We start from the raw sequence: 27,924 nt of genomic DNA on the forward strand, positions 1-27,924 counted from the left end.
TTTAATGATATATAAAATGTTTAAGATATATAAAATGTTTAATGATATATAAAATGTTTAATGATATATAAAATGTTTAAGATATATAAAATGTTTAATGATATATAAAATGTTTAAGATATATAAAATGTTTAATGATATATAAAATGTTTAATGATATATAAAATGTTTAAGATATATAAAATGTTTAATGATATATAAAATGTTTAAGATATATAAAATGTTTAAGATATATAAAATGTTTAATGATATATAAAATGTTTAAGATATATAAAATGTTTAATGATATATAAAATGTTTAATGATATATAAAATGTTTAAGATATATAAAATGTATATGATATATAAAATGTTTAATGATATATAAAATGTTTAATGATATATAAAATGTTTAAGATATATAAAATGTATATGATATATAAAATGTTTAATGATATATAAAATGTTTAATGATATATAAAATGTTTAATGATATATAAAATGTTTAATGATATATAAAATGTTTAATGATATATAAAATGTTTAATGATATATAAAATGTTTAATGATATATAAAATGTTTAATGATATATAAAATGTTTAATGATATATAAAATGTATATGATATATAAAATGTTTAATGATATATAAAATGTTTAAGATATATAAAATGTATATGATATATAAAATGTTTAATGATATATAAAATGTTTAATGTTTATCTTTTTTTTTTTCATATTTATTTTGTGTTATTAGCCCACCTGTATGTTTTATTCCCCAATTTCTGTTTATTGGAAAGATTTTTTCAACACATTAACATAAACACACATAATCATAATAGTTTTAATAACTATTTTCTAATGACTGATTTCTTTTATTTTTGCCATGATGACAGCACATAATATTCTTCATTTAGACATTTAAAGGCTTAACTAGGTTAATTAAGGTAAAGTTAGGGTAATTAGGCAAGTCATCGTATAACAGTGGTTTATTCTGTAGACAATCCAAAACTAATAATGCTTAAGGGGGCTAATAATATTGACCTTAAAATGGTTTTAAAACAATTAGAAACTGCTTTCATTCTAGCCGAAATGAAACAAATAAGACTTTCTCCAGAAGAAAAGATATTAAAGGAAATACTGTGTAAAATTCCTGAATCTGTTCAACATCATTTGGGAAATATTTGAAAAAGAAAAACTATTTCACAGGAGGGCGAATAATTCTGACTTCAACAGTATGTCAAAAGCTGATTATTTCTGACTTTTATTTCATATGTAGGGCTTCACATGTTGAGTGTAAAGAGCACAAGACCTGCAGCGAACTCCTCAATGGTCATGAGAGGGAAGCGGATGAGACTGAGGGCTTTTCCCAGCACTCGTCTCTTGTTCTCCGGCGTGGGCTGAAGCTGCTGTCGGTGAGCTTCAGCTTCTGCCCAGCGGACTGCGGCTCCGAACAGATGAACCTCTCGCACACCCAGAGTATCTCTCTCCAGCACCGCCACCAGCGTATCTGAGACACCAGGAGAAAAAGAGCTGTGTGTCAGGACAAGAAGAGGTAACTAGGACTTCAATAACATGGTAAAAATGCTTTTCTGTGCACCAAAGACTGCGCTTATTTGATCAATAATACAGTACATACTGGTGTATTATTTTAAAGGTCCCATGAAGTGCTTTGAAATGTGCACTTTTTATTTGATGTTTGATGTAATCTCAATTGAAACATGAAGGAAGGGCAGGACTTAGTGTAGCTCCTCCCCTTTAAAAAAAAAAACGCTAATAGCATGCTGTTTTTATCACAGCTCTGCCAATGAGAGTGTTTGAGCTTAAGCGCATCAAATGAAAAGCCAATGAGAAGGAGGGGGCGGGGAATGTCACATATTAGAGAGCATTTGATTGGTCAGAAGATTTGATGAGAAACTCAAGTATCAGTTTAAAAAAAATTGTTAATCCAATTAGACAGTAGTGACGAACTGCAAGCTTTACATAATTATTTCAGGTTTATATCTTCTAAACAGCAAATTTGTCACTGTTTTGGAGCACACTAGCTTATAGACTAGCTTAAAACATCTACATTATTTTAATTTTACAGGACCTTTAAACACCATTATGTCTAATGGGCTGTTGAAATGCTTGATTCTGATTGGCTGATGAACATTCAAAGGTTTGCCTTTATTTTGAGATAAATGCGCAGCTAATGTAATATGCACCCTACTTCACATATTATTCATTCATTTTCTTTTCGGCTTAGCCCCTTTATTAATTTGTGGGGTCGCCACAGCGGAATGAACCGCCAACTTATCCAGCATTTGTTGTACGCAGCGGATGCCCTTCCAGCTGCAACCCAACACTGAGAAACACCCATACACTCTTGCATTAACACACATACACTACGGCCAATTTAGTTAATCAATTCCCCTATAGCGCATGTGTTTGGATTGTGGGGGAAACCGGAGGAAACCCACGAGAACATGCAAACTCCACACAGAAATGCCAACTGACCCAGCCGGGGCTCGAACCAGTGACCTTCTTGTTGTGAGGCGATTGTGCTACCTGTGTTCATATCTATAAATATGTTTATTTATATAGCACCATAATCCTGCGAGACATGACTTTTCGTGAAATGATAATAAAGCTCAACCTGATATTCTGAAGGAAAAAAGCAGCCATTGACATTGATAATAGGAGCAGAAAACACAGTGGAAATCAATGGCTGTTTTTTAAAGCATTCTTTAAAAAAGTTTGTAAGATACAGTATATCTTCCTCTATGTTCAACAGGAGAAAGAGACTCAAACAACAAGAGGAGGATGAGGAAATGATATAAATGTCATACTGGTTTGAACTAATACTAATGTCTGATATTAATAATCAATTAGTAAATACTAAAAATGAATATTAGCTAATGTTAACTAATGAAATCTTACTGGAAACCAAGAAGCAAAAGCAGCATGAAGTCAAATAAAACAAAAAGCATTATAAATGATTCCCTTGAGTATGAGATGTATTAACGCTCATTCAGGAGTTTCAGAGTTGGACTGAGCGGCAGGTTTGTAATACGGTACCGTGGCTCTGAATTGGTGATACAGTACCCAGATCAATATCAGTGAATCCTTCTGCAGCCAGAGCGTCTCCTGTGTTTTTATCGATGTTCTCCAGACACAGACTGGCCAACTGCGGCTCATCAAACAGCCTCGCCTGCAACCAAACAACAGAGTTAGCCTATTAGGATCACACTAAAACAGAAACATCCACCATGCACATATTATCTTAGTGGAAATTAAAATACTGTTGTGAAATAACAGCATTTTCATTAACCATTGTTAAGTGACTAAACAAAAGCAATGAAGTCTCGTATTAGCTTTAATCACATCACAGTCAATGCAATATTATTATTTTCCCCCAAAGATGTATACATGTTATAAAAATCAAAGTTTCTATTGCAGTTTTGTGAAATTGTACTCTCTTGAATTGCCTGAAAAACTGCCCTATGCAAGCTAGTGTTGTCATGATACTGGAATTCGATACCAATCGGTACTGGAATTTTAAAAACGTTCATTTTCCGCTAACATTTGAGCGCTGTTGAGCACGTTCTTATAAAAGCGCTGATTTGCCATCATGTTCACGTGCTCAACAGAAACTACTGAGATTGGCCGTGAAGGTCATCAGTTCACCGAACTCACCGCTGTTTACTGAGTGTAACCACAGATACAGGAACACTAGAGCGTTTTAAAGGCGCGAATATCAGTCGATTCATCAGCGGATCGCTCATGTGTCAGCTTATAAACAGGCCAGCTGATATCCACAGCTTTCAAATGCTCCAGTGTCCTTGTATCTGTGGTTACACTCAGTAAACGGCGGTGAGTTCGGTGAACTGATGACCTCCACGGCCAATCACAGTCATTTCTGTTGAGCACGTGAACACAATGGCAAATCAGCGCTGTTCAAGAACGCGCACAACAGTGCTCAAATGTTAATTTCAGTACTGATTGATATTGAATTCCAGTATCCTGACAACACTAATGCAAGCATAAAAACTTTTGTGATATATGGGAGTGTTTATGAAAGTACAATGCCTCCATTAACTACTGTTAATCTACTAAAAATTCTCTCATGATGAGACATTAAAAAAAACGAGGGCAACAGATATTAGGTTTACTCATATCACAGTCAATGTGCTATTGTTTTTTTACAGAAGTATGTGTGCTATTAAAGCAAATTATTGTATCCATTGCAGTTTTGTGACATTTTACTTTTTAAAATTGCCTTAAAAATCACCTCATGCAGGTGTGAAAAATATTGCGATGTATGGGAGTTTTGCCAAAGACAGCTTCTCCATTAATCAATGTTATGTGACTAAAACTTGTCCTCTCATGATAAGTTTAGACGTAAACAACGGAAACTGATATTAGGTTTACTCATATCGCAGTTAATGCACTTTTATTTTTCACTAAAGGAGTCATATGTGCGTTACACAAGCAATACAGTTTGCAGTGGAAATGTTTTACTTCTTTCATGTTTTAAATTTTGCACAACTGCAATGGAAACTTAATTTTTTGCTTGGATTACAAAAACTACGGCGACAGATATTGTGCACAAAGGTTGCATCTATTTGGTCAAAAAATACAGTAAAACGTGCATTTTTAAAATACCATTACATCTTATACTATGGGGCTGTTAATTATAAATGAATAGTCACAGGTTTTGGTGACCAAAACTTGTTCTCTCACAATAAGACATGAACAAAAAGCATGGCAACAAATATTAGGTTTACTCATATCACAGTCAATGTGCTATTTTTTTTTACTGAAGTACAGTATGTATGCTATACAAGTATTGTTTCCATTGCTGTTTTGTTAAATTTTACTTTTTAAATTGCCTTAAAAATCACCTCATGCAAGTGTGAAAAATATTGCGACATTTGGGAGTTTTGCCAAAGACAGCGTCTCCATTAATCATTGTTATGTGACTAAAACTTGTCCTCTCATGATAAGTTTAGACGTAAACAACGGAAACTGATATTAGGTTTACTCATATCGCAGTTAATGCACTTTTATTTTTCACTAAAGGAGTCATATGTGCGTTACACAAGCAATACAGTTTGCAGTGGAAATGTTTTGCTTTTTTGTTTTAAATTTTGCACAACTGCAATAGAAACTTGGCGACAGATATTGCTCACCAAGGTTGCGTCTATTTTGTCAGTAATACAGTAAAAACTGCTGCATTTGAAATCCCAATATCTTATAATAATGGGCTGTTAAATATAAATTAATATTCACATGTTTTGATGACCAAAACTTGTTCTCTCACAATAAGACATAACAAAAACCATGGCGGCAGATATTAGGTTTACTCATATCACAGTCAATGTGCTATTATGCTGAGTTCACACCAGATGCAAAGCACCTCTTCACATGCTTTAGTTTACTTCAGGGATGTTTTTCCCTCATGCTCATTTTTTGCTTGAGAATTATTTGAACTTGTGCAGTACACGCAATTGAGGCAAATTTCACACATTCATAACAAACAAGTACTGGCATGTTTGCATTGACTTTGTATCAGGGTTCATACACATTTGTACTACTAAAATTCGATGACTTTTCCATGACTTTTCCAAGACTTTCAAGTAAATTTTCATGACCTAATGTTTCATGCAATGTCTACATATGCGTGGTAAAAGAAAAACAATGCATGTTCAAATTTATTACAGCATATCGTAAAATACGCAGCAATCTATTTAGTGTCAATTTATATCTATGTAAAATGTATTTAGATAATGCTTATACCGCACTAATAATGTGAGAGTATGTGATTGGCCAAGGACAGAAAAGAAGTCAAGACAACTAACCTATATTCAAGAATACAGATATTTCTTTTCCATGACTTTTCCAAAACTTTGTAGGTTTTTCTGTTATTCCAAAACTTTTCAAGACCTGGAAAATGCCATGTAAAAATTCCATGACTTTTCCAGGTTTTTCATAACCGTATGAACCCTGTTGTATGCAATTTACTCACGTGAATACCTAATTACACATTTGGTGTGAACTTGGGCAGCACAATATATCAAAAAGCTATCGTTATCAAAATAAAAGTATATGCAATATCCATATCGAAGAAAAGTGCTGCATGCATAGGTTATATAAATCTGACCAATCAAACGTGGCCTTTAGTATCTTTATCCCAACCTCTGCAGTAGGTGGTGTTATGCCAAGTTTACACGGCATGATTTTAGCCCCGATTTTGAGTCAGCGACAGGTTTTGAGAAATCGCAAATGCCTGAAATCACAGGCTAATCGTACTCATTAATATGAGTAACAATCACACAGTGTGAACTATCAAACACGCGATCAGAGAGAAGCACCGACGAGTCGCCGACACCCGTCAGATATTTGGCATGCTAAGTATCTGGAGCTGTCGGTGATTCACAATCATGCCGTGTAAAATGTGTTCTGATTAAAAATAACATCAGCCATCACCTACAGCCAATGAGAGAGCAGCATCCACTAGTGTGGGTCTCTGCAGGCCAGCGGGAGGATAGGGGAGGAGTTAAGAGTGCTTCTTTTCGGTCTGTTTAGACCCAAGAAATTAAGGAAAAACTAGTGGAAATTTGGCCAGAGCTCTGTGTCTGTTTGGCGTGTCATCTGAACCATACCACAACCAGGTCGACAAAAAAAAGGTTTAGAAATTGCTAATTGCCTTCAAAAGCCAGGTGAGCAAAATAAGCACATTTTCTACAGCACTAAAGGCTTCTTTCTCATTATGTGGTTAATAACAAAACATGTACGATGTGACCTCGCATTGTTTTCATGTCACTTCTCGCATGTGTTTGGTTGTGAGATGTAGTTTGCAGACCGAGACAACATTGTCAGCGATTCTTCCTAATTTAAAGTCATGCAGTGTGAAACCCCTGTCGCCAATTCATCCTGCAGTGTGAACACAGCAGCAACGGAAAGTTAGCCCAGATAGTCTTGCAGTGTGAAAACATCCGAGTACTTTGAAAATCGTGCAGTCTGAACTCTGCATTAGCGAACCCTGAGCTGAAAATAAACACTAATGCTGGGAGGCAAGAGAGGAAAATAACAGCCAATAAAAATCGAAATTTTTAAAAATCTGGTTTAGCTCAGCTACTAAATACGACCTCTAAAGACTACGTCGATTAGCTCGGACTGCTGAGCGAATCACTGGTACAACCCTTCCTACTCCCCAAGAACTGTACTTATCCAGAGCGAGCAGAAGGGCTGCCAAAATCACTCTGGACCCCTCACACCCAGCACACTGCCTCTTTGAACTGTTACCTTCTGGTCGACGCTACAGAGCACTGCGCACCAGAACAGCCCGACACAGAAACAGTTTCTTCCCTCAGGCAATCCATCTCATGAACACTTGATGATAATAATTGTGGAGCCAACATCACTACTTGCTATACACTTTTATACACATATACACTTATTTAACCACATACTTACATGCTAATTTGCACATAACAGCTGCACATATAACGTTGTATATAGTAATAAACATGTACATACACTTGTCAGTCTGTATATTTGCACTCACTACTTCTATATATATATATTTTTTTTAAATATATTTATTATCTGTTTTTTGTCCTGTCTCTGTAATGCTGTTGCACTGTAGAAGCTCTGTCACCAAAACAAATTCCTAGTATGTGTGAACATACCTGGCAATAAAGCCCTTTCTGATTCCAATTCTGAAATTTCCGCTAAGGTTTTCAGTCATTCTGGCCTTTTTTTAAAAGTTTAAATTCTCTTTTTTTGCATTTAATTACATTGAAAATATTTATTACGCATTTATTTGAGTATGATCATCACATAAATACATTTTTTAATTTTTAATTGCTGTTTCACGATAAATAAAAGTGGTATTTCATAAGAAATATCAGTATAGCAGCATTCAACAACAACATCGCATATTTTCCCAGTTAATGGCAGCCCTAGTGTGAACCCAGCATTATTTTTCAACAATATTCCAGTTTCATTGCAGCTTCGCAAAATTTGCCATTTTTTAATTGCCAGAAAAAAACGTATGCAAGCGTAAAATATTTCTTTGCAGTTTTTATGAAATGAGATTGCTATTAACTTCTATTAGATGTACTTTCAATTAGCATTTTCAATTCACACAATTTAAAGGCTAATACATTAGTACTTTATAAGATGTACCTGTGTAAGCAGCATGAACGCGTTATCCGCTCGTAGGTTCTTCTTCAGAAACTCCACACAATGCGCCTCTAGAGCCGGAACGGCGTATTTTTTAGCCGTGTAGAGAGTCGTCATCACCGTCTCGGGTCCGATATGAACTTCATCAGAGTACAGGAATCTGAGGAAAAACATGATCTGCATATTTCTGGAAAGTCTAACACATGCATGCTGAGACGGAAAAAAAGATGTCATACTTGAGCAATGAAAGGAATGCAGCAGGTTCTACATCCGGGAGCTCGATCTCTGTGGACGTGGTGGCCATTCCTCCATTGAACATGGCATCAAATACTGCACTGCCAACCGCCAGAACAAACCTGCGACAGAGAACATTAGATTTTAGATCGTCAGAATACTTTTTAATTACAATAAATAAATGCATTAAGAATATTTGTATTCAATAAATAATATTTTAATTGCAAATAAGCATTCATTTATTAACTTTTTAATAAATGCAGGTTAAACATGTAAATGTAATTGAATAATTACAAAGTTAGAATGAGAAAATCTAAAGAAAAACAAGAATGTGTTAGCTAATCAAGTAAAAAACAGGACAATTTTTAAAAATGCATAATAGTATAAATTATAATAATGTATTGATAATATTTGTTTACAATAAATAGTGATTTAATTGTCAATAAGCATTAATTAACTATAAATTAAATTATTATCAATAAACAAAAGTTAAAATATGTAATTTAATGATCATTACAAAATCAGATGAAAAAATATTATGAACATGTCAGCTAATAAAGTAAAAATCAACAATAGGATGAATTTATAGTCATTTTAACTATTTACATAAATGTTTTTTGACATTTAAGACATGCATAAAATGAGACATTAGTTTTAGTAATTGTAAATATGATAATTATAATGACCATAATAAATTTGATTGTAATAAAACATTTATTTATTAAATTTCATTACAAAACCCTCCATATGATATTTACACTATGACAGTATTTGTATACCTTCAATTAATATCTTTAATTTTTAGTTTATTATTACAAATAAATGTAGGCAGTAAATGTGTGTCATTTACATGAAAATAATCTAACTGCACACTTTGTTATAAAATGCAGATGTTATTGGCTCTCCTGTGTCACGTGACCAGGCGCGTGCGTGTTATGTTTGATCGTGCGAGCGTGTCGTACCAGATGAGATTTTTTTTTTAGTAAAAGAAGTTGTCAATCTGGATCCTTTGGTCAACAAAGCCGTAAAATGACTTTGTAAAATATTGTAGGAACCCCTGTTATGATAGATAATGCCGTTAATAAAACTCGACAGCTACAGTGCCCATCCACATTATACTGAAAAGTACTGATGAACATCCCGCGAAACATCTCCTTTTGTGTTTGACGGATAAACACAGCCAATAAGCAGTTCAGGAGGATACGAAGGTGAGTACAGAGGATTTAATTGAACTTTCAGCTATAATGAGATTGAGGTGAAGTTGGTTTTATAATCGCACATTCATTAAGTTTTGAACAGTGACAACTCATGACATTGTTTACACCCCTACATTGAATATTAGGTCTGAATCTAAAGCAAGTGTGATTTAAGAACAACAGTAGCGCTATTTAATTGACTGAACAATGTTGTATTTGATAGTGATTGGCTGATAATACGATTTCACTTTTTAGAATTCGCAAACAATACTTTTCTGAACTGACTTTAGTCAGGAGAAAGTCTGAATGTGCGAAAATAAAACCAACTTTAGCCCAATTGCAGTGAGTGTATTAAAAGAATCACCTGTGCGCAGGTATCCGCTGGACTCCCATTCCTTTACCCACTAGAAAGTGAACGTCACTCAGTACTTCATTATTGAACAGAAACGCAAATCTCTCTTTCACGGTGCTTTTCGTCGCCTGCCAGTTATAAACAGGCTCCCTGTACACAAGCACGGCGGCAGCGGCTGGTGGAGCGGACAGGGCCGAGTGTGTGGCGGCCGCCGGTGTCATCGCTGCGTTAGACGGGCTCCCTGTCATGTTTGAAGCGGCCGGAGCCAGCGGGCCCACCACTGCCGCGGCAGCCGGGACAGCGTTCATCAAGTTCGGTGGAGGTCCCGACGCGACACCGGGGCTTTCCAGGGCCTGAGGCCCCGGTTGAGGATTTGAGCGTCTCGTTACCCCCTGAGAGCCTCCACCGCCCCCGACCGATCCTCCGTGACTCGCCGCTAAGGCGAAAGGGCTGTTGCTCGGTTGACTGTTACCCAAAGGTCCGGGCACCGAGAAATTTAAACACGGAACCCGACCGCTATTGTCTCCTGTAGCCATCTTGGACCCAGGCGCGCACCCGCTGAATGAGTAAACAAACCGCGCGCACTGTCAATATCCGGTCCGAAGGGTACATGTGTGGAGTTTTATGTCATATTTATTATTGATAAAATAGTATTAAATAGTTGAATGGCTCTATTTATAATAAATAATATAATTTTAATATATATGATATATATTTTAGTTTTTAATTATAATTTAAAACTGTTTAATGTTTTACACTTAAGCACAACAGATAATGTAAGATAAATTAATTAAATTAAGGAAAACATGCACATGTGAGCTACATTTGTTATGTTTAGAATAACACACTATGTTATTATCATTTCAGCAGTACATATTGTCGGATTGCTATCTAAATATACACCTGCGTTTGTGTTAAAAACACTACAAACTGTCTCATTATGAAAAATAAAACTGACGAGCAGTTTCTATAACTTGGCGAGGTTTGTAAATGTCCTGCAGACTGTTCAGAGCACAGTCATTATAATGAAGGAAATGGAGAAATCCAGAAATCCTTTGTGTCTCCCTCATAAAAGCACATCCTCACTGTACCACGACACAACTGTAGGCTATGCTAAAAGATGATGAATAACAGATGAATAAATGGTCTGTCATCTTTATATCCACGTGGTCTGTTTACCTTGCTCACTGTCCGTATTTTGTCCGTGCATTCATGCAAGTGACAGAATAAAAGGGTATTCGGATGATGAATGCTCGTGAACGCGACGACGCCCCCGAGCGGACGTCAGGAGGAGCGCGCCGATGACGTCACACCTTCAAAGCTGCCGCAGATGCGGCGTTTCTGCGTGAAAAAGCCAAGGCGTGAAACTGGAGTTCGTTCATTGGTAAAACCACTTTGAGCCTTTGCAAATGCAGTTAGAGAGGGAAATTGGCCAGATAAATCCACCCAAAGTGCTGCTTTTACATTCACGCGCTTCTAGACCATTATCAGGCTATATGGTAATAATGGTACATCAATTAAAAAATAAATAAATAATTATTATTCAAATAGTAGCTTGAATTAAAGCTTTGTCTATTAACATTATTAAAAATACAATTCTACATTAGTTTTGTGATTTAATATGATCACTTGGAAAATATATAAAATAATTACACTCACTTAAAAATATATATATATATATATATTTTGCTCGTTCAAACTACTTATATAAAAGGAGCTGAAACAACACTATTCTTGAGATTTCATTGGGCCGACTTAATGTTTTTATGTTCTATCCACTTAAATTAGCTAAATTTGTTAAGTTAACGTAATTGATTTGTGTTGGGACAACATGAATGAATTGTGTGGAACCCTGCATTATTTACAGTGCTGCCAAACACACTGTAAAAAGTGATTAGTTACTTAAAGTGAGTAAACCAATTGCCTTAAAAGAAACAAGTTGACTTTACAAAAATAATGTAAGTAAATCCATTGTAACTTGGAACTGTTAAGCTGACTTAATCTTTAAAATAATGCTTATTGTACTCACATATTGAAAGTCTATAAAATGTACAATTATAGCCTGTTTTGAATTTAGAAGACACATTGTCTGGAAGAGCAGATTTATTTTAGTTACTGTCATTTTGCTAGATACAGAAAAGCTGGAAAAAACAAATATAATAAATGTGTATTGGAAAAAAGTGATTAGTTTACTTTTATAAAAAAACAAGTGAATACAATTCACATAATAATAAAAATTAAGTCAACTTAACAGTTCCAAGTTACAATGGATTTACTTACATTATTTTTGTAAAGTCAACTTGTTTCTTTTAAGACGATTGGTTTACTCGCTTTAAATAACTATTCACTTTTTACAGTGCATGCTGGGTTCCACACAATTCCTTCACCACACAAATCGATTAAGTAATTTACAAATTTAAGTGGATTTAACATAAAAAATTAAGTTCTCCCAAAAAAAACAACAACTTAAGAATTGTTTCAACTTATTTTCAATAAGTAGTTTGAACAAGCAGCAGAATTATTTTGTTTTTGAGCGTATAAAATATTATAGTTTTGTTTTTGAGTTAAGCGATTGTCATTTCTATTTTATGTTGTAATTTTAAAGCATAAAAATGACAATTGGTCAAAATAACAAAACCGCCATGTTTAAATTAATATAATATTGTTCATATTAATTCATAATAATTAATTCATTAATTTTCCATCGCCTTAGTCCCTTTATTCATCAGGGGTCACCACAGTGGAATGAACCGCCAACTTATCCAGCATATGTTTTACGCAGCAGATGCCCATCCAGCTGCAACCCAGTACTGTGAAACCCCCATACACACTCATTCACACACACACTCATACACTACAGACAATTTAGTGCATCAATTCCCCTATAGCGCATGTGTTTGGACTGTGGGGGAAACCGGAGCACCCGGAGGAAACCCACACCAACATGGGGAGAACATGAAAACTTCACACACAAACACCAACTGACTCAACCGGGACTCGAACCAGCGACCTTGCCGTGAGGCGTCAATGCTAACTCTGAGCCACCTTGTCGCCCCATTCATATTACTTCATTCATTTTCTTTTCGGCTTAGTCCCTTTATTATTCTGGGGTCGCCACAGTGGAATGAACCGCCCCATTCATATTAATAATTAATGTAAATATTGTTTTATTTCTAACTTCAAAAGGGTCAAGAAATCAGTATTTTGTGGAATAACCTTGTTTTTTCAATCTAAATGGCAATATTTAATGTGAAAGCTGGACGAAATGTTAGCAGACCTTTATAGAATAAACACGTTTACATTTTATTTAAACAAATAAATCCAGAAAGTGCTAAGTCACCTATATCCAGTTGAAGTCAGAATTATTAGTCCCCCTGAATTATTAGTCCCCCTGCTTATTTTTCCCCCCAATTTCTGTTTAACGGAGAGTAGATTTTTTCAACACATTTCTAATCATAATAGTTTTAATAACTCATCTCTAATAACTGATTTATTTTCTCTTTGCCATGATGACAGTAAATAATATTAGACTAGATATTCTTCAAGACACTTCTATACAGCTTAAAGTGACATTTAAAGGTTTAACTAGGTTTACTATTTGTAAGTCACTGGACAACAGTGGTTTGCTCTGTATTTAAGGGGGCTAATAACATGAATTTTTCAAATATTTTTTAATAATATGTTTGATTATATAGCCAAACTAAAAGAAATAAGGGTAACGCTTTCAAATAATGGTCCATTAGTTCAGGCCCCGTAGCCAGGAGGGGGTTCAGGTAGTTCGAAGAAGCTCATTTATCCCATTTTTGACTGCTATGCCATCATTCATTCATTCATTTTCTTTTCGGCTTAGTTCCTTTATTAATCTGGGGTCGCCACAGTGGAATGAACCGCCAACTTATCTAGCATATGTTTTACGCAGTGGATGCCCTTCCAGCTGCAACCCATCTCTGGGAAACACCCATACACTTGCTATGCCATTATAAATTGCGAATATTATAGATAGAAGAAGGCTTTAAGACAAGTTAATTTTATAATTATTCAAGTGGCCAAATTCTGACTGGGCAAAGCTGAATGAGCTGTCCAGTTTTTATTTGCCCATAGGCTACAGTTCTTTATTTTAAAACAAGTGTTACCATTCCTATATTTCAATGATAAATGATAATAAACTTGTGCATTCAAAAATAAGCATTTTTCATATTTCTTTATTCATTTCTTTAATGCCCATCTCATAATAATATTTATAAAACTGGGTTAACTTACAGTTTAAATGCAAATTTGTAAATAAATACCTCGTAGTGAAACAGTTTGCTGAGAACTTAAAGGGAATTGTCGGAAATATTTTTGGTGCGTCAAAAAAGTGTGGTTATGATCACCATCTGACAAGCTGATCCAGCAAAGATGAGTTCTTAATGTCACTAAAATGCATAATTGAATAGAAAAAGAAGCGAATAACTGCAAAAAAGGTCCACTTTTTCAGAAAAAAAGAACCACCCCTTTCAACAGGCTGGTTGAGGACCTGTAGTTAATGTATTTATCAACAATAACAAACAATTAATGCATTTATTACGGTATTTATTCATCTTTGTTAACGTTAGTTAATGTTATTTATGTTGAATACTCACCTTGCATTAACTAACGTAAACAAGCACAACTTTAGATTTTAATAATGCATTGGTTAATGTTGTATGATTAATACATTCTTTACAATATTATTAATGTTATTAATTAACTAATGGACCATTATTCTAAAGTGTTACCTAAAAAATATATTTTTCAGAAGAAAAAATATATAATAGAAAAAGATTATTTGGGAAAAAAAACAATATTGCAGCACTTGGGAAATAATTAGAGAAATAATTCTATAGGGCTAATAATTTAATGTCAACTGTATATTTGATATTAATCAGTGCAGATGTTTTCTTAAAGTGTTGCATGCAAAACTGTTGCAAACAATTTATTTGTGTTAAATTTAAACAAACAAATGAAATTGAGCAATGTTCAACTTAATTTGTTTGTTGAAATTCAGCCCAAATAAATTGTTTACAACCACTTAACGTAAAAACAACTGAGTAAATCCGAGGAATCATCTTTGAATATTTTTTTCAGTGTGCACTGAAAAAATGCTGTTTGATGCAACAACCCATTTAAAATGAGCTCAATCAACACAGATCTTGAAATGTTTTGGTACAGCTTAATAGATATAAAAAAAATCATTACGGATTTGTGTGGAACCCAGCATTTTACAGCGTATATCTGGCATGTTCAACTGGGTTTAATCAAAGGCATGTGGAAACTGTCCTGCCTCTGCTGTTATATAATGTAATTTCAGCACGTAGGCGCAGCTCTTCATGCGGATGTGCGGGGGTCCGTCCCGGTTGTCGCTAGAAGGGATACAGCTGCGGCCGGATGTTAATGAGAAATATTTATACAATTTATTATATTATCCATTAAATAGTATTTCATTAACATCTATCCCCACTCCAACCCATCACAAAAATGTTTAAAAAAAGTAATTCATATATTCATATTATTTGTTAAATGACCCATTTATTAACGTCTACCCCCAAACCCTAAACCTACCCCTCACAATAATGTAAAAACAGTAAATATGCGCAGTATTCTTAATATTTTTGGTTAAATTACAAATGAATTGTATTTTAGTAACGTCTACAAACCCTAACCTTAAACCTAAAGATCACAGTAATGTAAAAACAGTAATTACATCAAGTAATATTCATATTATTTATTAAATTACCCATTAAGTTGTGTTTTATTCACGTCTACCCCACCCAAACCCATCACGGTAAAGTAAAAACAGTAATTGCACCGAATAATATTTATCTTTTATTAAATGACTCATTAAATTGTAATTTATTAACGTCTACCCCTATTCCAACCTTAACCCCACCATCAGTAATAATAAAGTAATAAAAATATTGCTATAGTGATGTGAGTGTCCGCAGCTGTATCCCATCTAGATCTTACCGGAGGTGTTTCCCGCGTGTGCAGAGAAACTCCCGCGCTTTCTGTGACGTGTGACGCCCGTCTGCTTCTCATCAGCGTGACGTCACTCTGCGAGCTGTCCGCGGTGCTGAAGCAAGATGGCAGTGCGCTAGAGGCGACCAACTGAGGAACTAAAAGTGCTTTACACGGACATTATCTGTTTATTGAGCGGTTTATGCGTTTATTTGAGCAACACTGAAGCCATGGCTGTGCTTTGAGTGGAAAACGGCTGAATTAAATCACAGCACGTATAACGGACCGTCCCGTTCCGGAGGTCGACGCGATGTCTCTGCTCTGCGTCGGTGGTGAGTAATTATATTCATTATTAAATACAGTCTTATATTGTCATTTATCCCTATAGAATGACATCTGACTGATAAATCCTGTCTTCATACAGACACCAGTACAAAAAGTAGCCTGGAAGACTATTAAGTAGCAGCCTATGATTCAATACAGTAGTCACATACTAACGTTACACTTCATATAATGCTGTGGGGTTTACATTACACGTTTGTTTTAATTATAAGCGATTCTTTCATGTATCATACACGTAAATAACATGTTGAAGACATCTTTGAGTCATGGTATCCTTCATTTAAAAGAACCACTGGACATGGATATGTACTGTAACATTCATATATCATGTTATTTACATGATACTTCAATGATATTTTATAAATCACGCAGTGTTATTGTTATATATCAGGGTTATTCGATAATTCGACTCTTCTGAAGTTAAAAAATTACAGTGTTGTATAAAAATTAATTTAAAGAAATATTAATATTAATAATAACTAATATGAATAATATTATATTATTATATAAACATGTCTGGAAAACATGCTGCCTTTGTTTTTTGGAACAATTGTTATTTTATGGTCTAAATTACAAACTACATGCAGAGTATTATTCAAATTACCAATGAGTTGTATTTTAACGTCTACCAACCCCAACCCTAAACGCAATCATCACAGTGTAAACGATTCTTTTATCTAATATAGACATTGTAGAAATCTTTGAGTCATGGTATCCTTCATTAAAGTACAAGTGGATGTGGATATGTACTGTAACATTTATATATCATGTTATTTACATGATATTTCATAAATCATGCAATGCTATTGTTATATATCAGGGTTATTTGACAAAATACTGATTTCTTAACTCTTCTGATGTAAACAAAAAACAGTCTTGTATAAAAATATTATAAGAAATATTAATATTAATAAAACTCATATGAATTATATTATATAAATATAAACATGTCTGGAAAACATGCTGCCTTTGTTTTTTTTTTTTTACCAATTGTTATTTTATGGTCTAAATTACAAATTACATGTAGAGTATTATTCAAATTTTTGATTAAATTACCAATTAATTGTATTTTAACGTCTAACAACCCCAACCATAAACCCAGCCATCACAGTTCAACTATTCATTTATGTATTATAGACGTTGTAGAAATCTTTGAGTCATGGTATCCTTCATTAAAGTACAACTGGATGTGGATTTGTACTGTAACATTCATCCCTAACGTTATTTACATGATACTTCAGTGGATATTTTATAAATCATGCAGTGCTATTGTTATATATCAGGGTTATTTGACAATATACTGATTTCTTAACTCTTCTGATGTAAACAAAATACAGTGTTGTATAAAAATATTATAAAGAAATATTAATATTAATAATAACTAATATGAATAATATTATATTAATATCTCTCATGTCTGGAAAACATGCTGCCTTTGTTTTTTTTTTGACTAATTGTTATTTTATGGTCTAAATTACAAACTACGTGCAGAGTATTATTCAAATGACCAATGAATTGTATTTTATTGTCTACCAACCCCAACCCTAAACCCAACCATCACAGTGTAAACGATTCTTTTATCTAATATAGACATTGTAGAAATCCTTGAGTCATGGTATCCTTCATTAAACTACAACTGCACGTGGATATGTACTGTAACATTCATCTATCATGTTATTTGCATAATATTTCAATTGAAAATTCATAAATCACGCAGTGCTGTTGTTATATATGTACACAAATGTGGTAGTGTTTTCTGTCACAAAGATATATCCCAAAGTTGCTAATGTTCGACACATATTTTCATCTGTTTGGTGTGTTTTTAGTGATATGTGAGTGTGTTTTCTCTCTTAAAAAACTACATTTGTGCATTATTTAAACATTTATGAATGTCTTTCTTATATTAAACACAAAATAAGATATTCGGAAGAATGTTGAGGGGAAAAAAGCAGCCGTTGACATCCATATAGGAACATAGCTGCTGTTTTTCCCCATCATTCTTCAAAATATCTTCCTTTGGAACAAGTTGAGGATGAGTAAATGCTGACAGAATTTTCATTTGTGGGTATACTGTTGCTTTAAGATCCATTCATCTGCTTATTAGAGTTTCATGGTGGCTCAGTGGTTATCAATGTGGCCTCACAGCTGGTTCGAGTCCCAGCTGGGTCAGTTGGCATTTCTGTGTGGAGTTTGCATGTTCTACCCATGATGGCGTGGGTTATCTCCGGGTGCTTCGGTTTCCCCCACAGTCCAAACACATGCGCTATAGGGGAATTGATGAACTAAATTGGCCATAGTGTGTGAGTGTGTTAAACATATGCCAGAATAGTTGGTGGTTCATTCCACTGTGGCACCCTCTGAAATAGAGACTAAGCTGAAGGAAAATGAATGAATGATAGCAAACCGTTGTGTTACTTTAAAGATCTGATATGCTGAAGTGTGTGTTGTTATGAACGGGATCGCTCATACTGTGTAGTGTTGCATGGGAAATCTCTAGAGCGGCGTGGGACTGTGTTCGTGAGGGAATCCTGTGTGTGTGTGTGAGTGTGTGTGAGCACTAGATGAAATGACATTTCTCTGAAGATCATTCTGCTCACGCTCAGTGCGGTGCAGTCCGGTGGAATCTTCCCGGATGGCTCATTTTTCTTTAGGTTATAAATAATAATTGATTAACAGGCCACTTATGATCAGTTTAGCTTAATCTCGGATGCTTCAATCTCATTAGTATTATTCATACGTGATCTGAAAGCATTATTAACACGGGCGCTGCATATACCGAGAGTCCTGTGCATGCGGTGGGTTTTTTGCAGTGTATCTGAATGATTGTAATCAGCCTGAATGATTCCGCTCTGATGCAACGACACGTGGATGCTCATTCTTATTCTGTGCTGCAGCAGTCTATAAAACACCGCCTGCTCTCTCACTATAGTGCTGGTCATCATTATGAATCTCCTCAACCTCGACAGGAATCATATCACGACAGGATCATATTTAGCCACAAAAAAAATGCGCCACAGGGTTGAAGTCAAAATTATTCACCCTCCTGTTACATGTAGATTATTTAAAAGTATTTCCCAAGTGCTGTCTAATGGAGAGAATAGGGTATATGCCGAGCTAGTGTTGTTCCCATACTGATAAACTTCAGGTGACTTGTTATAGTGAGTTTTTTTCCATTTTATACGGTTCCTTTTACAGCATTGATGTTGTAATGTGATTAGAATACAATCAGTTAAACAGACTTTGGCATTCATTTAGTTGCTCAAGCGTAAAATGAGACAAAAAGCTGTTTACTCGCGCGCGCCTTTCAGAATCAGCAGGCTAGCGCAGAAGCTCCATTGAATATACTGGGGTAAAATAAATGCTCATATTATAAAGACATGGCGGGGGAAATGTTATTTAATGCAGTGCTTCTTGTACAATCTGAGACCCACTTTATATCAGATATCACTGAGCCATTTTTAAAGAAAACAGACCTTAAACGCGCTGATTTTTAAAGAAAACAGACCTTAAACGCGCCGATTTTGCATTGGCATACAATTCACCGGAAACTATTAACCCAGGTTACTGGCAAATTAAAAGTCCTGTTAGCATACTTCGGCAAATACCCCATACATTTTAAACATGTTTTTTAAACATTCATTGATTTTTTTTTTCAGCTTAGTCTCTTATTTATCAGGGGTCGCCACAGCGGAATGAACCGCCAACTATTCCAGCATATGTTTTATGCAGCAGATGCCCTTCCAGCTGCAACCTAGTACTGGGAAACACCCATACACACTCATGTGCGCGCGCACACACACACACACACACACACACTCATACACTACAGTCTGTTTAGTTCATCAGTTCCCCTATAGTACATGTGTTTGGGCTGTGGGGGAAACCAGAGCACCCGGAGGAAACCCACGCCAACACGGGGAAAACATGCAAACTCCACACAGAAATGCCAACTGTCTCAGTCGGGACTCGAACCAGCAACTTTCTTGCTGTGAGGCTATAGTGCTAACCACTGAGTTTTTAAAAAACATAATAGCTTAAATAAAAAACTAATATCTTTTGTCTTTGCCATTATGACAGCTTATATTTTTGTCTTGTTCTGATTTAAAGACCTATGTAGGTTAATTATGTTAATTAGGTTAGATTTTAAAGGGGCTAAAATATTGTGCTTAAAATTGTTTAAAATAATTAAAAACTGCTTTTATTACAGCCGAACTGAAAGAAATATGATTTTTCCAAGAGGAAAAAATATTATAAGAAATACTGTGAAAATTTCCTGAATCTGTTAAACATCATGTGGGAAATATTTGAAAAACAAAACAAATTTTACAAGAAGGTGAATCATTTCCCCATCAGGTGAACTGTATGTTACTCTGGACAATGCTGGTCTTAAAGGGGCAGTTCACCAAAAATATTTGTACATTTATTCGCCCTCAGTTGGATGTAAATGTGGGCAGAGTTTTGGGTGAACTGTGCCTTTAAGTTGCTTTTTTTATATTTGTGGAAATAATAAAAATATATTGCATGGGCTAAAATTTATTCATTCATTCATTCATTCATTTATTCATTTATTATTTATTTATTTATTTATTAAATTTTATATTATTTATTATTATTTATTATTGGCAAAAATCATTGTAATATAAAGTAGATCATGTTCATGATAGATCATGTTTTAATATTAAAAAAAGTCTGTCTGTATAGATCTAAATCTTGATCTAAACTAAACTAAGAGCTTAATTAGAAAAAACTTAAAGGCAAATCAGACTCGAGGTTGTCAATAGTTGTATTTCAGACAAATATTGTCCTAAAAACCATAGATCAATGGAAAGATTCAGCTTTTTTAATAAATATTCAGCTTTCAGATGATGCGTTAAACTCCGTTTCCCCCAAAAATGACCCATTTTGTGTGCCAGAGTCACATCTGAAGAATACTAAAATCATTTACAAAAGTTCAGATATGTAATTCTTAAAAATCGTATTACCTTAAAGCATGATGATTGTTATTTAATATGAATATATCCGTTCATAATTATTTTTGCATTTCATCTATAAAAAATATATATATATTTTTGCATTACGCTTATGGAAATTAAAATTGTTTATTTATTTGTATATATGTGTGTGCGTGTGTGCATGCGTGTGTGTGTGTGTGCGTGTGATTAAGCTTAGTTCCATTTTAAATATTTTTAATAGTATTATTTGTTATATTAGCATTTGTTAGTTATTTAAATAAAAACATTTATGCTATTAGAAAATAATTTGTTTTAGAGTTTTTAAGGTATTAAATACAATTATGATCATTTGTAGAGGTGGAGAAAATAATATCGCATCACAAATAATATTAGTGGTCGCATATTTTGTAATGAAATATGACTTGATATGATATTAAATAATAATAAATAAATATGAAATAATGTTAAAGCCACCATAAAGCCACCAAAATTGATTGTTTATGAAATATAATGTGTTCATTGATCCATTCATTTTCTTTTGGCTTAATCCCTTTATTCATCTGGGGTCGCCACAGTGGAATGAACCACCAACTAATCCAGTTTATGTTTTACACAGCGGATGCCCTTCCGGCCGCAACCCAGTACTGAGAAACACCCATACACACTCACTGATTCACACACACACTCATACACCACGGCCAATTTAGTTCATCAATTCCCCTACAGCGCATGTGTTTGGACTGTGGAGGAAACCCACACCAACACAGGGAGAACATGCAAACTCCACACAGAAATGCCAACTGACCCAGCCAGGACTCGATCCAGTGACCTTCTTGCTGTGAGACGACAGTGCTAACCACTGAGCCAACGTGCCACCCTACTGTGTTTATATAAATTCTATATCCATTTTTATTATTCATTCATTCATTTTATTTTCGGCTTAGTCCCTTTATTAATTCGGGGTTGCCACTGCGGAATGAACCACTAACTTATCCAGCATGTTTTTACACAGCGGATGCCCTTCCAGCAGCAACCCAGCACTGGGAAACCCATTTTTATTAAATTTTAACCAAACATAGTAAATTTTTTTGTAAATATTTACAGTTAAATTTTATTCAAATAACCTCTCCCTCCCCCTTCAGCAACATCTCTTCTCTGATTGGTGTTTTACTCATATGAGGGCGGGATCAACCTGTCACTCAACCAACCAGCCAATAGCAAACCACAACCATCCAGTTAATTCTCGATGGACAAAATCAAGTCTTACCCTACATTCGTCCTTGTCCGAGAAGCAGTTTCACTCAGATATTTTTCGACTATAGCAGTCTGACAGACGCTCATGTGATACCGAATCCCTCGTCTGGGAATTGTGTCTCAATTCACTCTCTCCCTCTTTCCCTATGCAGTAAATCAGAAGCTCTGTGATTTATAGTTAATGCACAGCGACTGCTCAGAAGTATGGCTTTATTGCTCGCCATTCGCTCAGTGAGACGACAGAAGCTCTTATTCCTGATGTGCTGTTTATCATGATGGAGGTGTTGGATCAATGTTCATTACAGGAGAAAATGTGTAACATAAAGCCTCATGGCTGAATTTAGCTCTTAAGGTAGCATACGGGGAAGGCTAGAATTATGGGTACATTTTGCTTCTCAGTGCTGCGTCCAAATTTGCATACTAATAGTATTCGGATATAGAATTAATATGTTAATAAGAGTATGCCAAAGGGACCGGATGCTACTATTTACGTTAGAAATTCAAACCGTCTGTACTCTAACTGCTAATATTACCCACAATGCATCACACATTGGATGTGAATTCCAATAGAACTACAAACTTGAGTGAAAAAGTCTTAGCAAACTACAAACATGGCGGACGCACGAGACCAACCATCAAGTAGAGAGGCTTCGGTAAAGATGTTTGAATGACTATTAGTTAATATCTAACCCACTGGAAAATATTTAAATCACGTTTTCTGTGTTATATTTCATCTGCCACAACAATGTGAACTTCTGTAAAGACGTGTTTGGACAATAACTTCTCAATGCAGAATTATCCAGATTAACGCAGGTTAACCTGCAATATGGTAGGTAATTAAATATGACAGAAATGTGCATGTGATGTGATGATTGACAGGTCTCGTAACTAAGCAACATAACGGTATGTACACTCACCGGCCACTTTATTAGGTACACCTTACTAGTACCCGGTTGGACCTCCTTTTGCCTTCAGAACTGCCTTAATCCTTCGTAGCGTAGATTCAACAAGCTACTGGAAATGTTCCTCAGAGATTTTGGTCCATATTGACATGATAGCATCACACAGTTGCTGCAGATTTGTCGACTGCACATCCATGATGCTGATCTCTCGTTCCACCACATCCCAAAGGTGCTCTATTGGATTGAGATCTGGTGACTGTGGAGGTCATTTGAGTACAGTGAACTCATTGACTACGTTTACATGGACATCAGTAATCGAATTATTTGCTTTAATCTAATTAAGAGTATAATAAGGTGTTTGCATGAGTTGCTTTTTGAGTTACTTTCATGATCTGGTTTTACACGTTATAGCAGATAATTCGATTATCGTCATTGCGTCACCGCGCTATCCGCATTTCCTCCGGAGTTTCATGTAATTTCGGGTGTTTAATTTTTAATTTGTGGACTTTAACTGCAGTTTGGCACTTTCACTTTCATTCACGAACATTTCATGCACGCCCTCCGTGACAAACAAGATATTGGATGCAACTATGAACTGCTAGAAGAGTTGTTTTAATGTTCATACCGCATGCTAAATGGAAGAAAACAACCTCCGCGTTTCACGATGTAAGTGTCTGTGGTCTACACTGACTAGATAGGTGCAAAGAGTTTCATACAGCCGTGTCTGTGTGTGTGTGGACTATCCCGTCGCAAAATGCGGTGAAAAGTCCTACATAACGGTTATAATTAGATTAAGGTGTTTACAAGCCTCTAATGCGACTAAAATCAGCATACTCCACACGTCTTAATTTGATTTCTCTTTAGTTCGACCTTAATCTGATTAAATTAATCAAAAATCGTTGTTTACATGGTTAACTCTTAATCAGAGTATTGTTTAATCAAATTAAAATTAAATTATTGGTGTCCATGTAAACGTAGTCAGTGTCATGTTCAAGAAACCAGACTGAGATGCGCTTTATGACATGGTGCGTTATCCTGCTGGAAGTAGCCATCAGAAGATGGAGACACTGTGGTCATAAAGGGACGGAGGTCAGCAACAATACTCAGGTAGGCTGTGGCGTTGACATGGTGCTCAATTGGTACTAATGGACCCAAAGTGTGCCAAGAAAATATCCCCCACACCATTACATCCCCACCACCAGCCTGAACCGTTGATACAAGGCAGGCTGGATCCATGCTTTCATGTTGTTGACGATTCCGACCCGACCATCCGAATGTGGCAGCAGAAATGGAGACTCATCAGACCAGGCAACGTTTCTCCAATCTTCTATTGTCCAGTTTTGGTGAGCCTGTGTGAATTGTAGCCTCAGTTTCCTGTTCTTAGCTGACAGGAGTGGCACCTGGTGTTGTCTTCTGCTGCTGTAGCCCATCCGCCTCAAGGTTGGACGTTTGAAATACTCAGACCAGCCTGTCTGGCAGCAACAACCATGCCATGTTCAAAGTCACTTAAATCCCCTTTCTTCCTCATTCTGATGCTCGCTTTGAACTGCAGCAGATCGTCTTGACCATGAGCAGTTGGACAGGTGTACCTAATAAAATGGCCGGTAAGTGTATGTCCCAAATCTGGCACACTCTTGTTACCCACTCATAAGTATACTTGTTCTTCAATAAAATGTAGTACAAGTATTTAAATTGGTACACAGCACAAGATAAGTCTATTATTAGTAAACAATGTTTTTTAATTAAACAGTTTTGAGTCATAGCAAATTATATCAAGTTATGTCTAAAATAATGTCTGTATGTGTATTTATGGGCATTTTGTCTTGTAAAGATGAACGAAAAGACTCCCACTATACCTATTTTTGACTGTCTCAGTATTCTGAATCATGCATTTAGCATTCATTATCCTAAAATAGGCTGTTTTTGCTTGTTTTCTCTACTAAGTTAAATAAACATTTGCATGAAACATTGATTTTCTGTAGCATTTGTGATTTCAGTTATAAAAACACATATTTAGTGTCAGTACATCGGTTATAAAAAGGCAGAACAATCTGTAAAGCACTGATAGAAAAAGCATGTGACTTGCTCCAAGTGGTGTCACTTCCAGTGGCGGGAAACTCTGGAAGGTATTGAGGCGTGTCTTTATTCTTCTCATATTAATTTGAGCGAAATGTGTTGGATTCAGGTGGCTCAGTGGTTAGCACTGTGACCTCACAGCAAGAAGATTGCTGGTTCGAGTCATGGCAGTTGCCGTTTCTGTATGGAGTTTGTATGTTCTCCCTGTGTTGGCTTGGGTTTCCTCCGGGTGCTCCGGTTTCCCCCACAGTCCAAACACATGCGCTATAGGGGAACTGAGTAAGCTAAATTGGCTGTAGTGTATGAGTGTGAGTGTGAATGTGAGAGTGTATGGGTGTTTCCCAGTACTGGGATGCAGCTGGAGGGGCATTTGATGTGTAAAACATATGCTGGAATAGTTGGCGGTTCATTCCTTTGTGCCGACCCCTGATAAATAAGGGACTAAGCTAAAGTAAGATGGATGTTTCTTTAGGATTTCAGACTAATTATGTGTCAACACTGTTACTATCATATTTCAGTGCATTTCTCATTCGCTTTTTAAAAACAATAATATAAAGAAAATGCGTATAATTGTGATGTCTGGTTTGAGGTTAGCATCTGGAGCTAATGCACAAAATGTCAATTAAAACAACAATTAAATGCTCCTTATCACATTTAAGTATACTGTAAATAATACAGTTGTTTGTACAATTTGTTGTACAGTATCATTCAAATTAAAGGAAAATGAATGGAAATGTACCCACAATTCTGCAATGTGTCATATATCAGGCTCTCCATTAGTGAAATTTGCATAACAGATAGTGTAAAGCATTTTTATATGAATGCATTACATAAAGCCTCATGTTTTTACTGATGTGTGTGTGGGATATAACTGCTATGATGTTCGGTGTGTTGTCATCTTTCTACAGATGCTGAATGTAGGAGTGTTTTCACACTTATGTAATATTGCTTTAGCAGTCAGAATAGGCGGAACACATTCAACCTGCTGTTTTCAGCCAAACATCTCAGGAAAAATAAAAAAGTTAGCGATGTTAAAGTCCACATGAATATTTTTTTTCGTACTGTGATGCTCTGTGGTTAGCACTGTCGCCTCACAGCAAGAAGGTCGCTGGTTTGAGTCCCAGCTGGGTCAGTTGGCATCTCTGTGTGGAGTTTGCATGTTCTCCCTGTGTTGGCGGGTGCTCCGGTCTACTTTGACTGACATACGTAATACAGCATTTTTGGCCATGTTTGCAATAGTATCTGGATGCAGCCTTTATTATGCAAGCTGAAATTGCATCTCTCAGCGATGCAATGTCAGACTCAAAGCACTCAATGGAATTGGTGAAATCATATGAGGGGTAGGGTTAGATGAGCCCATTAAAAAGTATTGCATGCAGCTCAGATTGCATCTGCACAGGGTCTGTATTCAGACCGCTCTCCATGTTTGTAGATCAGCAACACCAGCATCACAAATGAATCACCAGTGAGAAACACCATGATTTTTAGTAGTGTTATCCAGAAGAAATGTGATACCAGTGACAATTTTCATGACAAATTCATATTACAAATTGCCTAATGCAACGTATATAACAACGTTGACAATCATGGTATACTAACTGAATCGCGTTAACCAATTAAAGCTGGTCACACTTGACCTTCGAAATTGCATCACATGATTTTGCAAGTCCAATCGAAGATCAAAACAGGACGGTTCTAATTTAAAACACGGACCAATCACTTGTTTTTTTTTTATTTATTTATTTTTTTTTATATATTTGTTAAATTATTAAATTTTTTTTAAAACTTGTTTAATCATACCCCTTCTTGCCTTCTAGCGTGACTAAAGCTTTACACTTTTTCTTTTTTTACATTTATATTATTTTAAAGGAACTGTCTTTCCCAAAAATTTACTAGAACATAAATGGATTAACAATTCAGTGAGAATTGGGTCATGAGTAAGAGATCTTCAGGAAATAAGTTCAGTGATTAAGTTTTAAAAATAGCAGATTTTTGAAACAGAACACACGTGATTCTCTATGGGACAACCTTAATTATGTTCTCTAATATTCAGTATTTGTCATTTACAGCACCTATAGTTATAAATACATTATTTTGAATGGTGGAAAAATTACCGCAAAAGCATACTCTCTGTAAATTGTAGGCACAAGCAGTTTTTGGAATCAAAAGTAGTTAACTTGACTCATTTCACCCTTTTGTGTAATTTAATGCAAGTAATTAACACAGAAACCAAATATTTTCCCCAAGTCCAGGACTGAGGTTAAAAGACGGGTGAGGAGGAGGAGGAGAGGAAAAAAAAAAAAAAAAAAAGAAAAATTCTGTAGTGACAACTGTCACACTTGTTTACCATTAAACCTTTAGGTCCAAATCAAGAGTCACTTGCTAAACTACATACAATTTTAGTGGATTACTATGAATAGTCAGTTTGCTACATACTGGCAACAACTACAACATCCCTCCAAAAATAAAATTCATTCATGCCTAGGAAAC

The 27,924-nt window shown here is 35.4% G+C and overlaps 1 protein-coding gene across 1 annotated transcript in view; it reads right to left on the reverse strand.

Annotated features, from left to right (window-relative positions):
- Positions 1-10,494, reverse strand: part of LOC130214643 (BTB/POZ domain-containing protein 2) — a 15,892-nt gene extending 5,398 nt beyond the window's left edge. Inside the window, exons 1-5 of the mRNA XM_056446431.1 lie at positions 9,945-10,494; positions 8,387-8,506; positions 8,154-8,310; positions 3,066-3,171; positions 1,291-1,488 (exon numbers count right to left, since the gene is read on the reverse strand). Coding sequence (XP_056302406.1) covers positions 1,291-1,488; positions 3,066-3,171; positions 8,154-8,310; positions 8,387-8,506; positions 9,945-10,468 — 1,105 coding nt within the window. The 5' untranslated portion in view covers positions 10,469-10,494. The remainder of the gene's footprint in view (positions 1-1,290; positions 1,489-3,065; positions 3,172-8,153; positions 8,311-8,386; positions 8,507-9,944) is intronic.
- Positions 10,495-27,924: the final 17,430 nt, after the last annotated feature.

Source organism: Danio aesculapii, chromosome 2 (genome assembly GCF_903798145.1).
Source record: "Danio aesculapii chromosome 2, fDanAes4.1, whole genome shotgun sequence".
In the NCBI taxonomy this organism is placed as follows: Eukaryota; Metazoa; Chordata; class Actinopteri; order Cypriniformes; family Danionidae; genus Danio; species Danio aesculapii.